This window comes from Notechis scutatus, chromosome 6 (assembly GCF_049901735.1).
Source record: "Notechis scutatus isolate UNSWTSFEM ecotype Mainland chromosome 6, rNotScu1.2, whole genome shotgun sequence".
Classification (NCBI taxonomy): domain Eukaryota; kingdom Metazoa; phylum Chordata; class Lepidosauria; order Squamata; family Elapidae; genus Notechis; species Notechis scutatus.
Genome location: NC_142014.1, coordinates 60,745,029 through 60,765,074, shown reverse-complemented (window position 1 = coordinate 60,765,074; position 20,046 = coordinate 60,745,029). Strand labels below are relative to the sequence as shown.

Genomic DNA, 20,046 nt, shown 5'->3' with positions numbered 1-20,046 from the left:
ACATTTGCAAATATCAAAAATTATCAGAATCTGAGAAAAGCAGGCTAAAAGAAAGACATATAACCAAAGACTAAAAAGAGCAGGGAACTAATAACAACAATCTACAGTATTTGTATATATACAAAAAGAGACTTTCGAGAGCTCCTGAAACCAATACCGTAGTAATTAGCACAGATAACCCCATTTATTTATTTATTTATTTATTTATTTATTTATTTATTTATTTATTTATTTATTTATTTATTCATTCATTCATTCATTCATTCATTCCAGATTTAGTTATCCCAGCTTTAACCCTTTTAAGTACATAGAAAAATGTATATATCAGTAGTGTTTCTACTTCCAACAGAGATAAGAAGTTGGATACCAGGAGATCTTCCCTTATTCTGTGTCATGAAAAAAATTATTTGGTGTACTGAGATAAATTATTTGTCTAAGCAGACCAGATCTGGAAAACAACTCCCCAAAAAGGTTAAAAGTATATTTGCTAAATTTGGTTGTAACAACAGAATCTCACAAGTCTGACTGTGCTATACCCTACTCCTTCTTATATAACTATGAAATAGAGTAGAGTAGAGTAGAGTAGCTAGAGTAGCGTAGAGTAGAGTAGAGTAGAGTAGAGTAGAGTAGAGTAGAATAGAATAGAATAGAATAGAATAGAATAGAATAGAATAGAATAGAATAGAATAGAATAGAATAGAATAGAATAGAATAGAATAGAATTCTGTATTGGCCAAATGTGATTGGACATACAAGGAATTTGTCTTTGGTGCTTAAGCTCTCATTGTACATAAAAGATATAAGTGATAAATCATGACCATAATTGTGAATTAGGAGGTATTTAGTGCTGTTCAAAATATTATCATCTGTCTGTTGTGGACTTAAGACATTTTTGTTGCTTTGCTTAACAGAGCTTACATATCTCCATTAAGCTCATTTTCCTTACTCTCTGCAGTATTCAACACCCACCAGTCCTTCTTCTAATAGTAGAGAATATATTATTTGTGGCTGAAGTGTGGATTCCTTGGTGCTCCCTGAGCTTGGTTGTTTGCTTTCTTTATCCAACAAGGGAAACATCTTCAGTGTTGAAGAGTATGGGGTTTGCTCCCTGTTTACATATAGGAGCTTGCCTTGCCAGCTTTGGCAAGATGTGGTTTTCTCCTTGACAGTTCCTTGTCAAGAGTATTGTTTTCTGCTTGATTGTTTTCCTAGTAATAATCCAGTATTTTTAATGTTCTTTAGTTGGGTAATGAAATGTCTGCAAAGTTTCACTCAGTCCTTTTTCCTGCAGGCAAAGTAAGTACTCTGCCACAGATTCAGGGCACTCAGTTGAGTTAATATCACTTGCTAAGAATGACAGAATTCTCCTTACCATTCCTTGATTTAGTGCTCTTTTTATCCTGGGGGTATCAACCATAGGGAACCAGATCTCTGCAATGACACACTGCTGAGTGACATCAATGTTGCAAGAATTCAGGATGTGATAGATGGCTTTCATTTTCTTCACTTTGATCCCCCAGGCCCACAGGTTTGCAGATGCTTCCTTCAATAGCCCCTGTCGATGGGACTCAGTTTGGGTGATCACCTGTAAGTAGGGGCAAAGGTTTAGATTAGTAACCCAACAAATTCTATTGTTCTATTGTACTTTACTAATTTATTTGATTATTTTTGTTAGTTTTTGTTTTTTTGTTTTTTTATTTTTGTTTTAAATATGGTTTTACATTGTGTAAGCCGCATCGAGTCGCCATGGGTGAACAGGCAGCAATATAAATTAAATAAATAAATAAATGTATGGGCTACAACTACTAAAATTCCTTAGCTAGCCTGTAGCATGCCCTTCCTGGTTGAAGAATTCTGGGAGTTACAGACCAACACATGTGTAGGATGAAAGAACTGACTTAGATTCGGGGGCAGGGAGATTCTACTGGTTTGGACTGGTTCAGGCGAACTGGTAGTTCCAGTGAGTATTTGGCCCCGCCCACCTGCCCCTGCTCTTTTCTGTGCTTTATTTCCTGTTTTTTTTAGCACAGCTGATTCACGCAGCAGAGTGGTTTGCTGTGCCTCAGCTGTTTAGATCACTGGAGCTGCAGAAGGTGAGTAATTCAGTTGAAAATTGACTTTTTAAACATAGACCATGTGCACATGCAAAGCGCGCACTCAACGAACCGGTTGTTACACCAGATGAATAGCACCACTGCTTAGACTCATAATTTATATTTGCTCTACCCCATTATTGGGACCATTTGACTCATTTTCCAGCCTCTTATATTTCACTCCCATCCCATATCAGCAGCTGCCCCACTATGCCCACCTAACTGCTATTAGTCCTGATGGCAACCACAGTAGTGTTTTATTTGTATTGGCAGCTGCCATTTAAATCTCCCATAATGCCCTAAGTGATGTGGCTCTGAAGCATTATAAGAAACACAGTGAGTGGTCTCTAGACCCAAGTGCTTGCTGACTGGCACCGTAGGAAGGAGGCTAGGACACACATCTGAACTACATACTGTCTACTTCGGCCAGGGCTCCAATCACTGCTAGGGTTTGGCACATGCTGACCTAAGGCATGCTCCATATTACTCCAAGCAAGGCTAAAAACTACCTACTGTGTTGAGATCTTCAATCCTCGTGTTCACGCCAGCAGCCATTTCTCGGCGTTCTGCAGCTGATTCAGGACAGGGATATACAGTAGCACGGAACCTAATGAAGAAACAATACCTGGTTCCAGCCATTGTGCCCACTGAAATGCACTTTACAACAAAGGTGTGGAAGTTGTCATTGTTAAAAAAAAAGGCAACAGCTCGATTGCTAACCAGTACAAGGACCCCATAGGCTTTCCCAATGACAGTTCTACACTGGTTTCCAACTGCTTAATGGACAATTTAGGATAAAATTGCTATTTAAAATAAGTCTTGAATGGCTTAAGACTTGACTAGCTAGATGACTTAAGGGCTATTAAGAGCTTATCAGGCCATTAAGTTCTTTAGGAGAAATGTTTTGGACTCATCTTTCTCAAAGACTCATCTACCTGACAAAGAAGGCTTTCTCTTAAGGGCTTAAGTTGCTCCCAGGCTATGAGGGATATTCTATTGGGAGTGTTATTAGAATCAATAAAATGCTCTTGCTTTTGCTAGACTTTTGATTGTTATTGATCCTGAAAGCTGTCCACCCTATTAGTCTCTCATCTGTAATGAACAAATATACTCATATTTCTATGGTATCAACTTTTGGAATGTACGTGTTCTGAGCGTATTTTACTCACAAGCAGGCAGGTGAAGCTACCCTTGCTTCCTTTTTGCTCTTGGTGAAGTCAAGTTCTGGGGTAAGGGGTAATATTTACGCTTTCAGTTCCATCTGCCTGTCAATCTTTTCCCATAGTATTATCAAAAGAGAAGGTCTGAATATTTTAATTGACATTATTATTTTTCAAGAACTGCAGGCCAGAGAGAGAGAGAGAGAGCAAGGCAGGAATGTCATAATGTCACCAGTGGCTGCACAGACCACTGGAATTTAAGATATCGTTTTACATAATTTCTAGAGTAGATTATTTTAATAGCCAAATTGATTTGTTCCAATGCTGTATGGAATGACTGGACTTTCCATTATTAGGAAAGCTGAAACTTTGGGGGAAAATGCTTCATTGCAAGAAGGAAGTGCTACTTTGTTTCCCCAAAAATAAGACCCTGTCTTGTATTTTTTTTTTTGCCACCAAAAAAAGGAACCAGGTCTTATTTTCAGGGGGTGATGTTGTCCACTTATGTGTGTCATCCCTGGCGTTCTTTTCATTGTCGGAGGACTTCAGGAACTTCTTCTGCAGCTGACAAGACTTTCCTGAAGGTCTCTGCAGCTGATAACAAAGCTCTTGATCAATCCAGAGTTCTGTTATCGGCTGCAGAGGCCTTCAGGAAAGCCTTGCCAGCTGCAGAAGAAATGGGCCGGCAAGGCAGGTGTCAGGGTGCGCGAGGTCTGGCTGCAACTGTCCAAAAGTAGTAGGGCAGCTCCACCCCATCATCCCCACCCTAGCTTAATTTCTACCCGTGCATCCTGGAGTGGGCAGGGTCTTAATTAGGGCTTATTTTTTGGGGTAGGGCTTATATTGGATACACATGTGAAAATCAAGCTAGGACTTACTTTTGAGGTAGGTCATATTTTCAGGGAAATATGGTACCCAGTGGCACCATCAGACTTACAGGATGGTAGGCAAATATTACAACAGCAATAGCACTTAGACTTATATACCACTCTTGGCAGCCAGCAGAATTAGCCTGCAATACTGCATTCTAACCACTGCGCCACCACGACTCATGCAAACGTTTCTCCTTTTGTACATCTGCATACAACAGTGGTGGAGTTACCATCCCACTATTTTGTCTTCCACCCTACCTTGATGCCGCTATCCATGCTTATATTCTTCTAGCTTCAAGCATGACATGGATTCACCAATAATCTAGTCAAACCAAAGCATCAGCTGAAGCATATTAATTAATTTTTCATTAGGAAAAGCTTTCTGATGCTCACCCCATATTTTAAACTGACCTTTTAAGTTCTCAAATTGTACTTGAAAAAAACATTCCTCTTTAAAAGAGCCCACACAAGCTACATTCCCTCCCTTCTCCCTGACACAGTCAAGGTTTCAGCCCGATAACTTTGATCTTTTCACAGTTCTTTTTGCATGCTGGTTTTGCCTGTCAGAATGTCACTTTCACTTTAATGACACCTTCATCTAGGAAAGCACATGAACCATTCACTGGAGGGTTTTGAAATTGATAAAATCTGCTGGAGAACTCCTATTAGTGTTCCAGCATCCTCAATTGAAAGAGAGAAGGCTTGGGGAAATGCTTATTTTTTGCTCTGCTCCCAATTTTAATAAATCTGGTAGGCAAAATTTAACACTAATTAATTTTTTTCTAGTGTTAAAATTAAGAGCAACATGCAGTAAAAACAAGAGACAGAAACATTAGCAGTAATCTCAAACCTTGAATTCCTATAGGACAAAGAATATTGAATAGCAGATGGGGTTTTCTTGTTCATGCTTTAACAGAATTTTTGCAATTTTTTCCCACCCCTTGCCAAAAAAGACATTTTTTAAAATATCCCACTAAGCCCATTAATAATTGGTTTGGGTTTAGAAATGTGATGCTTCAAGTTTTCTAAGCTACTGTAAATCTTGGAGGACCTCTATCTTTAATGTGGACATGGATGATATCATTTTGGCTCTTTAAGGAGCTGTCCTCACCCCCAAACATTTGTAATCAGTGGTGCATGTTCAATATTTTTATGGAGATTCTCAATCATCCAGGTCATGGCTGACCCAAATGTGCTTTTTCAAGAGGCAACTGGACTGTCTTTGTTTTTCCTTGAAGAAGTTTTGCTTCTCATCCAAGGAGCTTCTTCAGTTCTGACACTTCTTATCTAAATTCTCAGTCAGAACTGAGGAAGCTTCTTGGATGAGAAGTGAAACATCTTCAAAAAAAACCCAAAGAAAGTCCAGTTGCCTCTTGAAAAAGCACCTTTGGGATGACATGTTCAAAATCAATTTCAGCTAAAGAACCAGAAGCAATTGTGATAGTGATAATTTTCTATCGGATAGTTCTGAATAAAGGTTTAAAATTCACACCACCAACCTGGATTATATCAGCATGTTCCAACCCTGGACTTAATTACACTTTGAATTTTCCAGGATGGGTCTTGTCTAAGACAAGGCAAAACAGCGGGCATTAAAATCCTACGGAGATCAATCTGAAAGCCAACTCAGGTTTTTTTAATTGACTAACTCAAGAGTCATTAATTTCAGTTACAGTCAAAATGCTCTTTCTCACCCTTCACAAATCTTCTTGATTTTCTGTCTCAGCTGCTCCCCTTGATAGAAGATGATGAATACGTTCTTTTTCATCTCTTCTTTCTGGGAAAGGAAATATGATTTAAGGAGAAACAATTTCAAAAGAGTCACAGAGGCAACCAAATACAATCGTGCATAAGCGCACCAGTGGGCCTACCGTCCCTGTCCTATTGTTTCTTTTATTTTTCTTATATGTACCCATTTCATGTATTCATAACTATGTATATACTTATACCTATTATCTTGTAAGCGATTGACAAATCAAAATAAGTAAATAAATAAATAAATACAATCTTAGTAATTTCCTAGCTTTATATAGGTAAAAGATCAAAATTAAACAAAATTAAAAACCCATCGGTACCTACAGTGACAGGATCTTCCAAGGATGTATCCATTTCACTGAACTTCAGGTAGATGTTTCCCCTGCAGGCTCTCCACAGCAAACGTTCAAAAGTCACCAGCCTCTCTCTTTTAATCACACCAGCTATGAATCTATGAAATGCAAAACAAACGTAATACCCTGTATAATATGCTCTTCTAGAAGTAATTAATTTATTGAATTATACCAATTGGAATCCTACTATCAGTTCCTAGACTGGCCTGCTCCACCATAGCACCTTCTGAATGTGAAGGGATTATTTTATTTATATAAATAAAATGACTGACTGATAACTCCCAGCCTTCTTAGATAGCATGAAATATCCTAAAACAGAACGGGCAAATTTTGGGAGCAAAAGGATGGCATGCTCTGAGGAACTTTACAATTGAGCGATGTTCACATTAGTAGGACAGAGATGCAGTAGTACAGGGGTGTCAAACTCAAGTCCTGCGGCCCGGATGCGGCCCATGATGTGGTTGGATCTGGCATGCGGGGCTGTCCTGGACTACCCAATATGAAGATGAAAGATTGGGCCAGCATGGCTTCGGCCTGGTCTACCCAGTGCGAAGAGGAAACAAGCCAGCAGTTTGGGGAGTGGCGTCAAGCTGGCCACGCCCACCCAGTTGGTCACACCCACCCAGTCAGCCATGCCCCCAGCTCCTCCAGGTCAACCACAGCCTGCTACAGCCCTCAATGAAATTGAGGTTGACACCCCTGCAATAGTAGGACAGAGTTAGCTTTAGTGTCACCTGTGTAAGTGGGTCAGGTTTTAGATATTAATAAAGATTTTATGGGGAAGAGGTTGTGGTGTTCCCTCATAATTTTTAAAACTAAGCCTATGTAAGAGTAATTCTACATGCATTTCTCATTTTTTTGTCTCAAAATGGTAGCACCTTGGAATTTAGTGGCATGGTTCGAAAGGCTTGGGTACCATGCAGAGATTTCTATAGAGGGTTCAATAGGACTGAAGGCTTTCAGCAAAATAATGAAATCAGCAACATGACATAAGCTTTCATACATGTATGCAACACTGCAACAGACATGCCTAGGGGCTGGAGCTTATATTACAACGATATGATGCTCATTGCATCATTTGCTGCCTCACAGATGCCTCTGCAGCCCAGTTCTGGGAGAAAGGGAAAATATTAAGTTGACAAATAAAAAAATAAATTTGCTAAACCGAGAATTTTCTTCTCCATTAGCTACACCCAGCCAGGAGGACGTGTGTTCACTTCAGTGATATGTTTGAACTATGGGCTACGTCACTAAGACATAAACATGGTGGATACAACACAAGAGAAACAATACTCACCCCAGTTTTGCAGCAACTGCTGCAGGAGTGCTTCTTAGTTCCAATAGCCCTGAAGTATCTTCATTGAAGAAATCATCAGGCAAATTAGTCTCAGTCTGAAAGCAGGACAAAAGCTTAACTTAAAAGTCCCATTCCAAAACTCAGCCAGTCCAAGACCTCTTTATTACTTTTTGCGGCTTTAGGACAATTTTCTCTATCTTAGATGTTGTTATCCAGATACCACAGCAATATTAACCAGCGGATGAATAGAAGCTTACATCCAGAGCTTCTGAATGCCGCTGTATTGGGGAAGGAAGGACATATGGGGGCATAACCCAATGGGAGATAAAAACAAAATAGGCAAGAACAATTAAGAAGAACAAAGAAGATGGAAATATGCCTTATATTGTGGGAAGCAAGATAGTATTAGAAAGAGACTTGGGCAGGCTCAAGAAAAGGAGGTACAGCCTATTTTTACCAGGTTCTGGTACTATAGCCTATTTCCAAAAGTAAGCTCTAATATTCCTGAAGAATTGGTTTCCTAACTTGGCCTCCCAGGGAGGATTGGCACAGCAACACATAGCAATCCTTGGGTGGGAGATCAGTAAGAATTCCCAGAGTCATTGCTGGGGCTGATGTAATAGTATATGGGAATGACCTTGGGAGACAAGGGATGAATTGCTGTCAGGGCAACGGTCAAATAACGAAGCTTAGCCCATAGAAGGAACATAGAATGGCAAATGGTTCAGTAGGGACCCTTCCTACTTTATTTATTTATTTTATTTATTTATTTGATTTGCCAATTGTTTACAAGATAATAAGTATAAGTGTATACATAGTTGTGAATGCATGAAATGGGTACATATAAGAAAAATAAAAGAATAAGAGAAACAATAGGACAGGGACGGTAGGCACGTTGGTGCGCTTATGCACGCCCCCTTTCTTGGACTGCAAAGGTAAGAAGGGAGAGATGTACTTTCAGACTTGCAAAATTTTGTTAATTCTGTCAAGATTGAACTGCTGTGCTTCTTTCAAACTTAACACTTTTCAACTTGCCAGTGAACTAGCGGGAGGGAAAGTGGAAATAGAATGCTGAGAATGTGTGCGTCAACTGTGAAAGCCTGGCAGCCATCAAGGTCACCACTGCAGGTGCTTGAGAAAGAGATGGACTATTCCCATAACAAAAGGAGGTTTCATAACTGGAAAACTAGAGCTGGTTTTGTTTCTTCAATACCAAAATGGTGTATCTAATAAAGTTTTACTTTTGGGAATTCAAAGCTCCCAAGAGTGTTTTCTGATTCTGGATTCACTAGTTGGACAGTTGATAGTAACTTTACAATAAAGCGGAGCTAGTACTTCTGGTCTGGACTACCTCAAAGGGCTGAAATCAGAGAATTTGAATGACAGAAGGGACAACAGAGTCAAGATGTTCAAGATTGTATGTAAATATGGTATTGCCCACAGTTTGTCCCTCAGACAGTTGAGCTGAATGCATTGAAAAATTGTGTCACCTCGAAGAAGTCTTGGGTTTTCTTCAGGAGATGTTTGAGTTCAGTAAGTTCTAGAAAGTTCTGCCTCAATGCCTGCAAGTTCTGGTTGGCTTCTTCCAACTCACCTTCCAGTTTCTCCAAGACTGCCTGTTTATAGCCGGAGAGAAATAGAAGTACTGTATGTCCAATCATTCTGTCACACACTTCACTGCTGACAAAATAGATTACTCTAAAGATGGATTATTAGACAGCAAACATTTCGAAATGCATCTCAGCATGTTAGGCAATTTTGCAGTGAGTATGAACATCTCAGCCCTACTTCTCAGTATGAATGATTCACAAATGACATAAATTAAGTGCAGATAGAAAAATAACTAACGGAAAATACAGCAAATCTTCTTGTCTGTGTTAGGTAAAAGAATGAGGGATTATAACATGTTTTTACAGCTCTGCTGGTTAAGCACTAAGCTTCCAAGTCATTCTACTTTTTGTTCTTCATTCAGCTTTAACCATTAACCCTTCTGATCATAGTCTGTTTAGACTAACAGAAAAAAAAGAAAATATTCCTTTGAATCAACGATGATTTGTTGTTACTTCATTGACACTGGGTTTTTTTTTCAGAAGTAATATACCTTCTCTGGATGGCCTATAACCCTGGTATTCCTGAGGTCTCCTATCTAACACCAACGAAGTGCAACCCTGCTTAGCTTTTAAGTTAGCCAAGACTGAGAAAGTACTGGATTGCCTGTTGTGGCCCACCAGCTGCCAGCAGAGTTAGCTACAGACTCAGAAAATGAGGATGTTGGGGAAGAACTTCTGGAGCTTGGGGAAGGCTCTGATGGATGCTCAGTGTTGGAAACAGATATAGAGCCAGGACCGTCCAACATTTCCCAGCAAGAGAGGCAGCTGCCTTTGGAGTCAGAGATAAGTGAGGAGGAAGAACAGCTGGGGCCTGTTCCAGATGTGCATATGCAGATAGGAAGGGTGAACAACGGAGGAGAATGAGCTGGCTCGGGAAGCAAAACAAACATGGACGCTGAATGGCCCCTCCCTGGCTGGGGAATAAATAGGAGGAAAGTGGGTGGATTGGTTATCGCAGACAACCGTTCACATTTCTGGAAAGTTTGCTCCTTGTGTGTTTCGTGCGACAAAAACTGCCCTGCTAGAACTGAGGTTTGTCTATTTCTCTGTTTGAACTAACTTAATTTGCAGCCTCCCGGCTGGGAGCTCACAGCCTTGTGTTTATCACAACAAGCTGATAGGGATTATTGTTTCAGTTAACTTCTTACGGGACTTCATGCCTGGACCTTCTGTTGGTGAATGCAGTTAATTCCCAATGTGAGGGGTTTTTCTTTGCGGGGAATCTGTTTCTTGCTTCTGCAAGAACATTGCCCAATTCCTACCCTCCCAGGTTTAGGTATTAGTTAGAGCAATCCCCAATCTGTGCCTTCACAATCTATTAGATTGTTGGAATCATAATCTCCAGACAGCATGGCTATACTGGCTGGAGAAGATGAGAACCATAAGTAAATAACTTTATTTTTGTAACCATAGCATAGAGCAGGGGTGTCAAACTCAAATTCATTGAGGGCTGCATCAGGGCTGTGGTTGACCTTGGAGGGCCAGGTGGGTGTGGCTGACTGGGTGGCTGTGGCCAACTGGGTGGGCATGGCCAGCTTCATGCCACTCCCCAAACTGCTGGCATGTTTCCTCTTTGCATTGGGTACACTGGGCTGAAGCAATACCAGCCCGATCTTTCTGTCATGCCCCTGTCAGAGTCTGAATCTGAGGAGGAAGATGAACAGCTGACAGGGAATGGGAGTCTGGCCCCGTTGGCTGTGCAGGAGGTTGGGGAAGGGCAGTGTCTGGCTGGGCAGAGTAGGGAAGAGATAAAACAAGGGAGAGGGAGTTCAGAGGAAGACCCAGGCCAACCCCCTCTTTATCCTAGGGCATGCAGGGAGGAACATAGAAGAGAGCAATGTGGGTTGTGTGGCTTACGGGGAAGGAAAGGGACCTGATTCCCTTCATTAGCCACACCTGGGATGAAAATTTGTAAGAACTAAATGCTGACTGCGGCAGCTGTTGGGAGCAAATGTGACTTTATCCTGTGTTGTTGTTGCTTATCTATATTCCTGGCGTCTTCCCAACCATGTGAGTTTTGCTGTGCCTTCACATCTGGAATTCTTGTTCCTGCCTTGCCAAACTAATTACCTCAGTTTGGCTTGATTGGACTTAAAATTATAGTTTTTGTTGACCATGTTTTGGACTTGATTTTCTGCAGTTAAAGGCTGTTCCTGGGAGAGTTTTTCTCTAGCCAGAAGGTAACCTGGACACTGGGGGCAAAGTTGGAGCTATTTAAGGGACTCTTATTGATTATCTGATTATGTTGCCTTTGTGCCATGCCCCAGGTCATCACACCTTCCTCTTCGCATTGGGTAGATTGGGCCATAGCAATGCAGGACAGCCCCTTACATTTTCCAGGATGGCCTCGCGGGCTGGATATGACCACATCATGGACTGGATGAGGTCTGTGGGCCTTGAAGTTTGACACCCCTGACATACAGCATACCATTCAAATCATTTTACTTTTCTACTGTTATTTCACAGTAGAAAAGTAAAATGATTTTTTTAAAAAAAGAAAGAGTAGTAGACCCAAGAAGAATAAAACATGATAAAGTCAGAGCTACAATTAGGAACTACAAAATTGAACAAGCTGTTGCATTTATAAATTTTCTATATCAAACAAATTATTCTGAGTGTTGTAAAGATCTTGACTTAAAGTTATTTTGGATTGCCGTCTCCTGCTGAGTCAACACAACTGTCTATCATCCTTCTCTAACGAGAAACAGGCAAAGCCTACCTCTAAGTCAATCATTTCTCGTGGTGGTGGAGTATCTGGATATTTCCCATATATGACAGGCAGGATCTCCTCCCCCATCTCGCTTTCCAGAAAACCTGGGAGGAAAACAAATAGAAACACACTGGCTAAGTTTACAAAACATGCTCTGCTGTCTTTTCCTCACCATAAGAAACTTGGTTAGTTGTAAATTGGTGATTAAGGATTTTGTGCGAACATGGATACGGCCTAACTTTTCACCTCTTTAATAAATAGAATCACAAGCTGTGCCACATTAAGAGATATCTTGTGCATTAATCACTGAGGCAACCAGGCTTTGTGTAGTTAAGGGCAACACTTTTTTTTCCCTTTTGCCGCTAACAGTCCTTTATTAAAGGCTACACTTCCTGCAATGGTGGCTTATTCAAGGGGGGTTAAAACAGCATTTTTTAAAATCACATGCACCCACAACAGCTAAGCAGCATCTAGAAGCATTCTGAGAAAAACCAAGAAGCTGTACAATGTTAAGAGAAAAGGGGAAACTCTCTCCTCTTGCCCGTACCAGAGAAGGGCAGAGCTCGCACCAGGCAACACTTCCTTCTCGTGCCCCATGGCGACCAGGCCCAAGCAGCTCTCGGCAGAAAATGAGGGACCAATGGCTCACTGGGGATCCATCCACCAACCTCTTCAGGCAAGCGCCCTTCCCAGATCCCAAGACCCTCGTCACTGCCTGGTCAAGGCTCAGCTGGGCTCATGAGCCCCTTCCCTGCCTGCCTCCAGAATGTGGGCCCGGGTTTTCCTGCCTGCCTGAGATTCAGTTGCCTGTCCCTCCCCCTGATCTTTTCAAATCTCTGGTTTTCTTAATTGGCAATTGTATAATGGCATCACTGGAAGATACACAAGGAAATATTTTCAGCCCTGCGTTTCATTTTTACAAGGAAGAAGACATCACTAAAAAAAAACAAGTAGGTTAAACGTATGGAAAGTTGAACGTATTTGTTTTATTGCTTAGTTTGCCAAGGATCTACAGAAAATTACAAAACTTTTTCAAAAAGATCTGGAGAGAATGGTAGTGAATGGTTAACAAAGAGGGTTTCTAAGGAAGCTAGTCACATTTTAAAACTTTCCTCCTTACATATACGTAGATAATTGTCCCATGTGGATTATGTAATTATAGTACATCCTTGAATGAAAAAGCACCTTTGGGACACCCTTGAATGTTAACTCATAGGAGGCAAGTTAGACAACCTTTTCTAAGCAAAGCTTATTGCTTAATGCAACTAAGCCTTAGTGTTGGTACTGATTCCACAAGATCTCCAGCAAAAGGTTTTACTGCAATATATTTTTAGGAATTTGAAATCTGCCTTTGGGATTTTCAACTCACTTGGGCATGATGTACAGCTGCTGCCCTCAAACTTTTGGGGACCAGGGACCGGTTCTGTGGAGGATAGTTTTTCCATGGATCGGAGGGGTGGCATGGTTTTACTCATTGTATGGTTCCACTTACTTGCAGGGCCTGGATGGGGGGGGTTAGGGACCCCTGGTCTACAATGATCTGCAGCAACCAGTGTCCCCCTTCCAGTTAATACTGTATCTTATTTCCACTTTTTGCTCAATTTCTGGGGACACTGGTTCCCAGAATGCTAAATCAAAAAGTGCTAATAATTGCTGTTTTTGTGCACTAAAACATTCTAGAGATTGTTGGACTAAGAACAGCTCTCAATAAATGTAATTTTTCAATAAACTAAAAGCTACTTACGAAGGACCCTTTCTAAGGATTCACATCTTCTTACTTCATTCACAAATCTTCTTTGAAAGTTGTTCACATTTGTATTCAACTAAAGAAAATTCATATAAAAGCACAAGATTAGCCAAATTAGCCAAATTAATTATCTCTCTGTCTCTTTGTCTGTCTTGTCATCTATCATCTATCAATTATCCATCCATCCAGAGGTGGTATTCAGCAGGTTCTGACCAGTTCTGGAGAACCGGTAGTGGAAATTTTGAGGCAGCAAATACCACCTCTGACTGGCCCTGCCCTCATCTATTCTCTGCCTCCCGAGTCCCAGTTGATCAGCTGGCTCTTCTTTTGTTGCCCTGCACAGGAGAAAAGAGCTGGAAAGCAGGTTAGTGGGGTGGGGAGGGAATGGAGATTTTACAGTATCCTTCCCCTGCCACACCCACCAAGTCACACCCACCAAGCCATGCCACGCCTACCAAACTATGCCCACAGAATCGGTAGTAAAAAAATTTGAATCCCATCACTGCATCCATCATCTATCTATCTATCTATCTATCTATCTATCTATCTATCTATCTATCTATCTATCTATCTATCTATCCATCCATCCATCCATCTATCCATCCATCCACGTATACGTATACGTATACATATACGTACATATACATATACATCATCTATCCATCCGTTCATCCAACCTGATGGCTAAGAATTCTAGGATTTATGATTCTAACACATCAGATCATATGAAAGTAAATAAATATGAAGTCATGACGATTTAGTGGAAGTACATATCAAAGGATTCAACTCCTCATGCCCATTAGCAGATCAATTTAAAAGTATTTCTTCAAAGTAATGTATCACCATGGAGAATATGATAATTAAAATATTGTGCAACCAGAGAAAAAGCCTATGGAGCTAGTGAATAATAACTGATTACAGAAATACAGATAGTTTCACATTCATAATTTTGAGGGTCATTTATATCTTTTTCTCATGTAATATATTTGCCCAGATTGTAGACCCCAAAGGTTCCCTTAAATCCATTATTTATAAATAGAGTGAAAAATGTGATGTTTGGCTTTCTACATAGGTAATTCTTAGAATTTTATGAAAACAATTTAAATGATGGAACTTAACAGGCCTGTTGCTAAACAAAATATAATTTAGTAATGCTGAGTTTCCTAATTAAATGCTGTAAAGTGAATGGGTATGCAGAACATCTGATTCTTCCGAGAAATATTTACAATAAACAAGTTACTAAGAACTGGAGAAACAGAGTGATTCAGAAAAGAGTTGAGTTAAAAAAAGTATATGATCTTTAGTTCTTTTTAACAGATTAGCAAATGTACTTCAAGAATGGCAAGAATGAACTGGCTCCACTGGCAAAACTCAGTTTAAAAGGAGGAGGTGAAAAAATGATGTTATATTTAGAAGAAAAAGACATCAGCTAATATCCCTAATGAAAGCACAACTGAGAGCAAAGTAATTAAGATGATGAATAACTTTATTATTCTGGAATCAAGATTGATAAAGAAATAAAGAGATTTATCCCAGGGAGAAAGGTAATAACCATTTTAGAAAAGATAATGCAGAATAAGCATATTTCTCAGATAAATGGATCAGAATAATAAAAGGAATTGTTTTCCTGTGCTAAACTGTGAATATTGGCTATTGAGAAAGAATAAGAGAGAGAAGGAAATGGTTATTAAAAGTACCATGAACAGCAAGAAGAATGAATCAATTGGTCCTGGACAACTGGTCCCTTGAGGCAAAGATTGGTAAGCAGAAACTCACTTAGAGCAAACAATCAATTAGAAGAGACTATGCTTGGCAAGATTGAGAGAAGTAGAAAAATGGAGAGACAAAGAATAAAGCAGATAGTCGGAAGGTATCAGGGAAATATCCTTGCAAGATCCAGCCAGTGATTATCATTGGGCTCAGGCCAAGATGGTAGAGTCGCTGAAACTGGGCCTGACCTCATGGTATCTATTTAAATTACTATTTTACATTATTTTCCTTCTTTCAAGTGAGTCGTGCGGAAAACAAAGTTGACTGAGGCTAGAATAGTGATTATTCTGTATCCATTATGCTTGGCTATAAAGAAACACAACAGCACTAAGTGCAAACTTAATGAACAGTCCACAGAAAGCATCCTAAACCAGGGGTGTCAAACTCACGTCATCACAGTGGCATCACATGATGTATCAGGACTTTTTTCTCCCTTCACTAAATTGGCATGGGTGTGGCCAGCATGTGACGCATCCAGCACGGCTCACAGGTGGGGAGTTTGACAGCCCTGTCCTAAATCAATAACTTTCCATTATTCTAAACCACATATCATGTTCTATAACACAAACACTTTCTTCCTTATCCTTATTTTGCACTGGTTTGTTTATTGTTTGTGTAGTGCATTCATGCAGAAAAGAATTCTGAAAAACACATCTTTTTGTAATTTTTTAAAAATTTGGTTTTAAAGATTATACCATTCCAATTCTTCTTATTCTTAGTGACTTCAAAGTTGTATTTTAAGAAATGTTGTTTTTTCCTCCAAACGTTTGAAAATCACCCCCACTTTAAGAAAAATCAGCAATAAAGGAATTTCCCAGATCTTCAACTTGCTTGTCATTACTCATGTTTTGTCTCAGCATTCTGCTATGCATGGTTATAAAATATTCAAGATAATGCATTTTCATCTCCCAAGAGTAGAGCATATTATGCGAGCAAAGGTCACCATTTCATTTTATCAAGAACCACATTCCCTTACAAATAAATTGTTGGGTGTTTCATGCCAACAGTAGACCAAACAAGTAGACCTCAAAGTGGGTGAGGTTAATAATTCCCTCTGGAATATTCCTGTTTCTTTTCTAATGCTACTTTCTCTTCCTCTCTTTTTCCCTGTTGCAGTTCTTGTCATTCTTATGTATTAAATTTGTACCAAGCCCTTTTCTGTGCTCAAAGGCAATTTACCAGAGGGTCTCAACATATTTTGTGGAACCAAACTGCACTGAGAAACAATGACTAATTAAGGGCAGATTCAAAGGGGTCTATGACAATTTGCCACAGCCAACTCACCATGGTTAAGTCACTACAGCCACCTTGTCATAGCCAATGCATGCAGGACAACTTTCCATGGCCATCTTGCCACAGGACAACTCACTGCTGGTCAAGAGTTACACTAATACCAAAGAAATAGGGGAATAGAATCATTAAAGAAAAGATGCAAAAGGAGGGACAGAATGAAATGTGATTGGCAAAAATAAAAATATTTTTTATTTTTTTTAAATAATTAAATAGAATTGCTAAATTGTCACACAGCGAGTTGGACTGGCAAGTTGGCTGCAGCAAGTTGGCTGTGGCAAGCTGTCCCATTCCCGATTCAAAGGGATCTTCCTAGGGTCTAGTCTAGCATCTTTAAACTCTACAGTATCCTCGTTCTTTCTGCTGTAGACAACATTCCCCTCCTTTCTATGGCTCCTGAGAAGTACAGGCTGGGTTACGTTTGGTGTTTACTCACATCTCTGAACTGGACCAAACCCAGCTCTCCAAGTTCTGAAACACAGCAATAGGCAGACTCCACCTGAAGAAAAAGTTGCCTCAGACACATCTCTTCACTCCGAAACATGGATGCCATCTTTCATATTCTTTTGGGGTGAAGACATGGAGAAAGACAGAAGGTGATGGATGTAAGTAATGCTAAATAACACAAAGCATTGTCATGTCAAAAAGAGGTTACTTTTGATGTAGGGGAAAACTGCAGAAACCATGCAAGGTCAATTCTATTACTGGATAGTCATCTCAGGTCAAAGAACTATAGCAGCATTGAAGTACAATTCAGCTTCTAGTTCAGTCTGCTTCTCTGTATGGAATGGATAGAAAGAAACATCTGGCTCATTAGTCCACAAAGTAAATTGTTTTGAGCTCGCCTGGAAAGTATCAGTTCTGAACAATGGACAAGTCATCACTTTGGCTGAACTACCGTAAATAGCCTGGAAATGGCAGCACTGGATGGCCTGCTGCACTTTTCTAGGACGCTTCTTCAATGAAGGTCAGATGTGAAGGGGCCTGCAAATGCATTCCAATATCCCCTTCAATCTCCTCATGGAACTCTTCAGAATTTACTTTTATGTAGGCCCATACCATGATTGCATGAGAGCCAGTGTGGTATAGTAGTTAAGGCATTAGACTAGAACAGGGGTCTCCAAGCTTTGCTGGCTGAGGAATTCTGGGAGTTGAAGTCCACAGGTCTTAAAGTTGCCAAGGATGGAGACCCCTGGGCTAGAAGACAGGAGATCATGAGTTCTAGTCCTGCCTTAGGCCAGTCACTCTCTCTCAGCTCTAGGGAGGAGGCAAGGACAAACCACTTCCAAAAAGCCTTACCAAGAAAACTGCAGGGACTTATCGAGGCACTTGCCAGGAATCAACATAGACTCAAAAGAAAAAACAAACACATAATTAAAATAAGACAACTGTGGTGTAAACTTATGAGTTGCCTAAAATAGGGAACAAACAGATGAGCAGCTCATTCCATGATGCAGTCTGGTAGCAGTATCTCAAAACCCTGGCAAAGAAAAAACTACTTTCACATATTTACTTCAAATGATATAAAATATGCTCCCATGTATTCCTGTAGATATATAAACACACATACACATTCACATTCTCTCTCAGAACTTATATACACTGAGTTATTCAGTCTCAGTACATCCTAGCAAAATTGCAGGAGCAAAAGAAGGTAAATCTCAATGACCCCTGCAGGTTATGGATACCAAAGCAGCAGCTCTACAGGGTCAATTACCTACTATATTTTAAAATTTGGAGAGGAACATTTAATTTAATTTAACAGCATAATAAAAAAAAGCCTTCAAACATTTTTAGCCTTTAGCAACTTTAAGATAGGTGGACTTCAATTCCCATTCTTGGAGTAGAAGTCCATGTATTTTTTTTAATTGCCAGGTTAAGCAACAAGGCTTGGGGCATATTGTAGCTGAAACTCAGATCATATGTTGTAAGACAAGGGGAGGCGGAGCATGGGGGTGGAGTCAAGGGAGGAACCATTCCAGAATTGTTACATTCTCAGGAGCCAGCCCATCTTGAATTCCATTAACTCTTATCTAGTACCAATTTAGTGCTAACTGCTTATTTTATCAGATTTCTTGTGTATAGGCATAACATAAATCAGCTTAATTGGAACTTAACAGTGGTCCTGCTTTACAACATTAATTTCCCTATCTTTATGTGTTGTTTTAGGAGTAACCACAAACAATATTATATTAACACATGCCTGTACTTATCAGTGTATAATACTGTTTGTGTTTTACTCCTACAACAAGACATAAAAAATAGGAAAATTAAGGTAACAACAAATACCTCTCCCTTTTGTGAAGAATGGGATTGTACATATATAAAAATATATACACTGTGTGTGCATATATATACCATATATATATATATATATATATACACACACACACACACACACACACACACAAATTTCCAATTTTTTTATTCCATGCTACAGAGAAGCCACCTAGTACCTAGCTTCTTTGAGTCATTTGGCTTAAGCCTTGGCTTCTTTAAGTCACTAAATGCAACCCATTAATCAACAAAGGCTGTGATCCTATGGCCAAAGTCATATCCCATTGCTTTCAGTAGGGCATGTTTCCAAATATGTTTGCTGCCTAAAAACACTATGTTTCAAACATTTACAACCAATTTCACAATATCTAGGAAAAGGGGAAAGTTTTGTTTTCCTCTTGTCCACTTCCCTAACATTGTATTCATAACCAGGCATGGCTTTAGATTGGGATTGGAGAATATATTTGAAATGGCAGTGCTATTATGATTCACAATTAATATTTAATTTATATCCTGCCTTTTTTGTACAGGAGCATACGTAGTATCCCCTCTTCCTATTTTTCCTGCAAGAACAGCTCTTTGCAATGGGTTGGGTTGAGAAAGAATGGAATCCTTGCAGACCTGCTATCTCAATTATTCTTTACCACAAGTTTTGGGTAAGGAGTTCCAAGAAACCAACCAAAAGAAACTAACCAACCAACCTTGGAAGAAAACAGAAATGAGGAAGATTCTTGCTGCTTAGCTCTTTCTCAAACCTTTCCCAGAAAGCTTTCCTTTTGCTATTTATTGCCCTGTAAGCAAGAGAGTAAAGGAAGGAGGAAATGGATTATGGGTGAGCATAGCATCCCCTTCAGGGAGGGAGGGAAACTTGCAACAGGGAAGCTCCAAAACTTAGAAAAAACAACCAGGAAGAGCTACAAGCCATCAAAGGAGAACTTACCATGCATACAGTCTTGAGAGGCTTAATTCTTTTGAGTTGAATTTGTAAGCACAGGGACGTGATCACATAGTGATGCACTATATAAGATCTACTCATTTTGTTGGCTTTTCAGCACATACATTGCATTGTACTTGTATGAAGAGCAGGCATTTTAAAATATTTCAAGCACTAC

At 39.8% G+C, this 20,046-nt stretch overlaps 1 protein-coding gene across 1 annotated transcript in view; it reads right to left on the bottom strand.

The window, feature by feature from the left end:
• The window catches only part of ATP6V0A4 (ATPase H+ transporting V0 subunit a4), a 39,517-nt gene extending 22,307 nt beyond the window's left edge, over window positions 1-17,210 (bottom strand). Inside the window, exons 1-9 of the mRNA XM_026693386.2 lie at window positions 17,094-17,210; window positions 13,595-13,673; window positions 11,860-11,954; window positions 9,021-9,146; window positions 7,531-7,625; window positions 6,205-6,331; window positions 5,820-5,902; window positions 2,607-2,700; window positions 1,373-1,585 (exon numbers count right to left, since the gene is read on the bottom strand). Of these exons, the coding sequence (XP_026549171.1) occupies window positions 1,373-1,585; window positions 2,607-2,700; window positions 5,820-5,902; window positions 6,205-6,331; window positions 7,531-7,625; window positions 9,021-9,146; window positions 11,860-11,954; window positions 13,595-13,673; window positions 17,094-17,210 (1,029 nt within the window). The remainder of the gene's footprint in view (window positions 1-1,372; window positions 1,586-2,606; window positions 2,701-5,819; window positions 5,903-6,204; window positions 6,332-7,530; window positions 7,626-9,020; window positions 9,147-11,859; window positions 11,955-13,594; window positions 13,674-17,093) is intronic.
• Window positions 17,211-20,046: the final 2,836 nt, after the last annotated feature.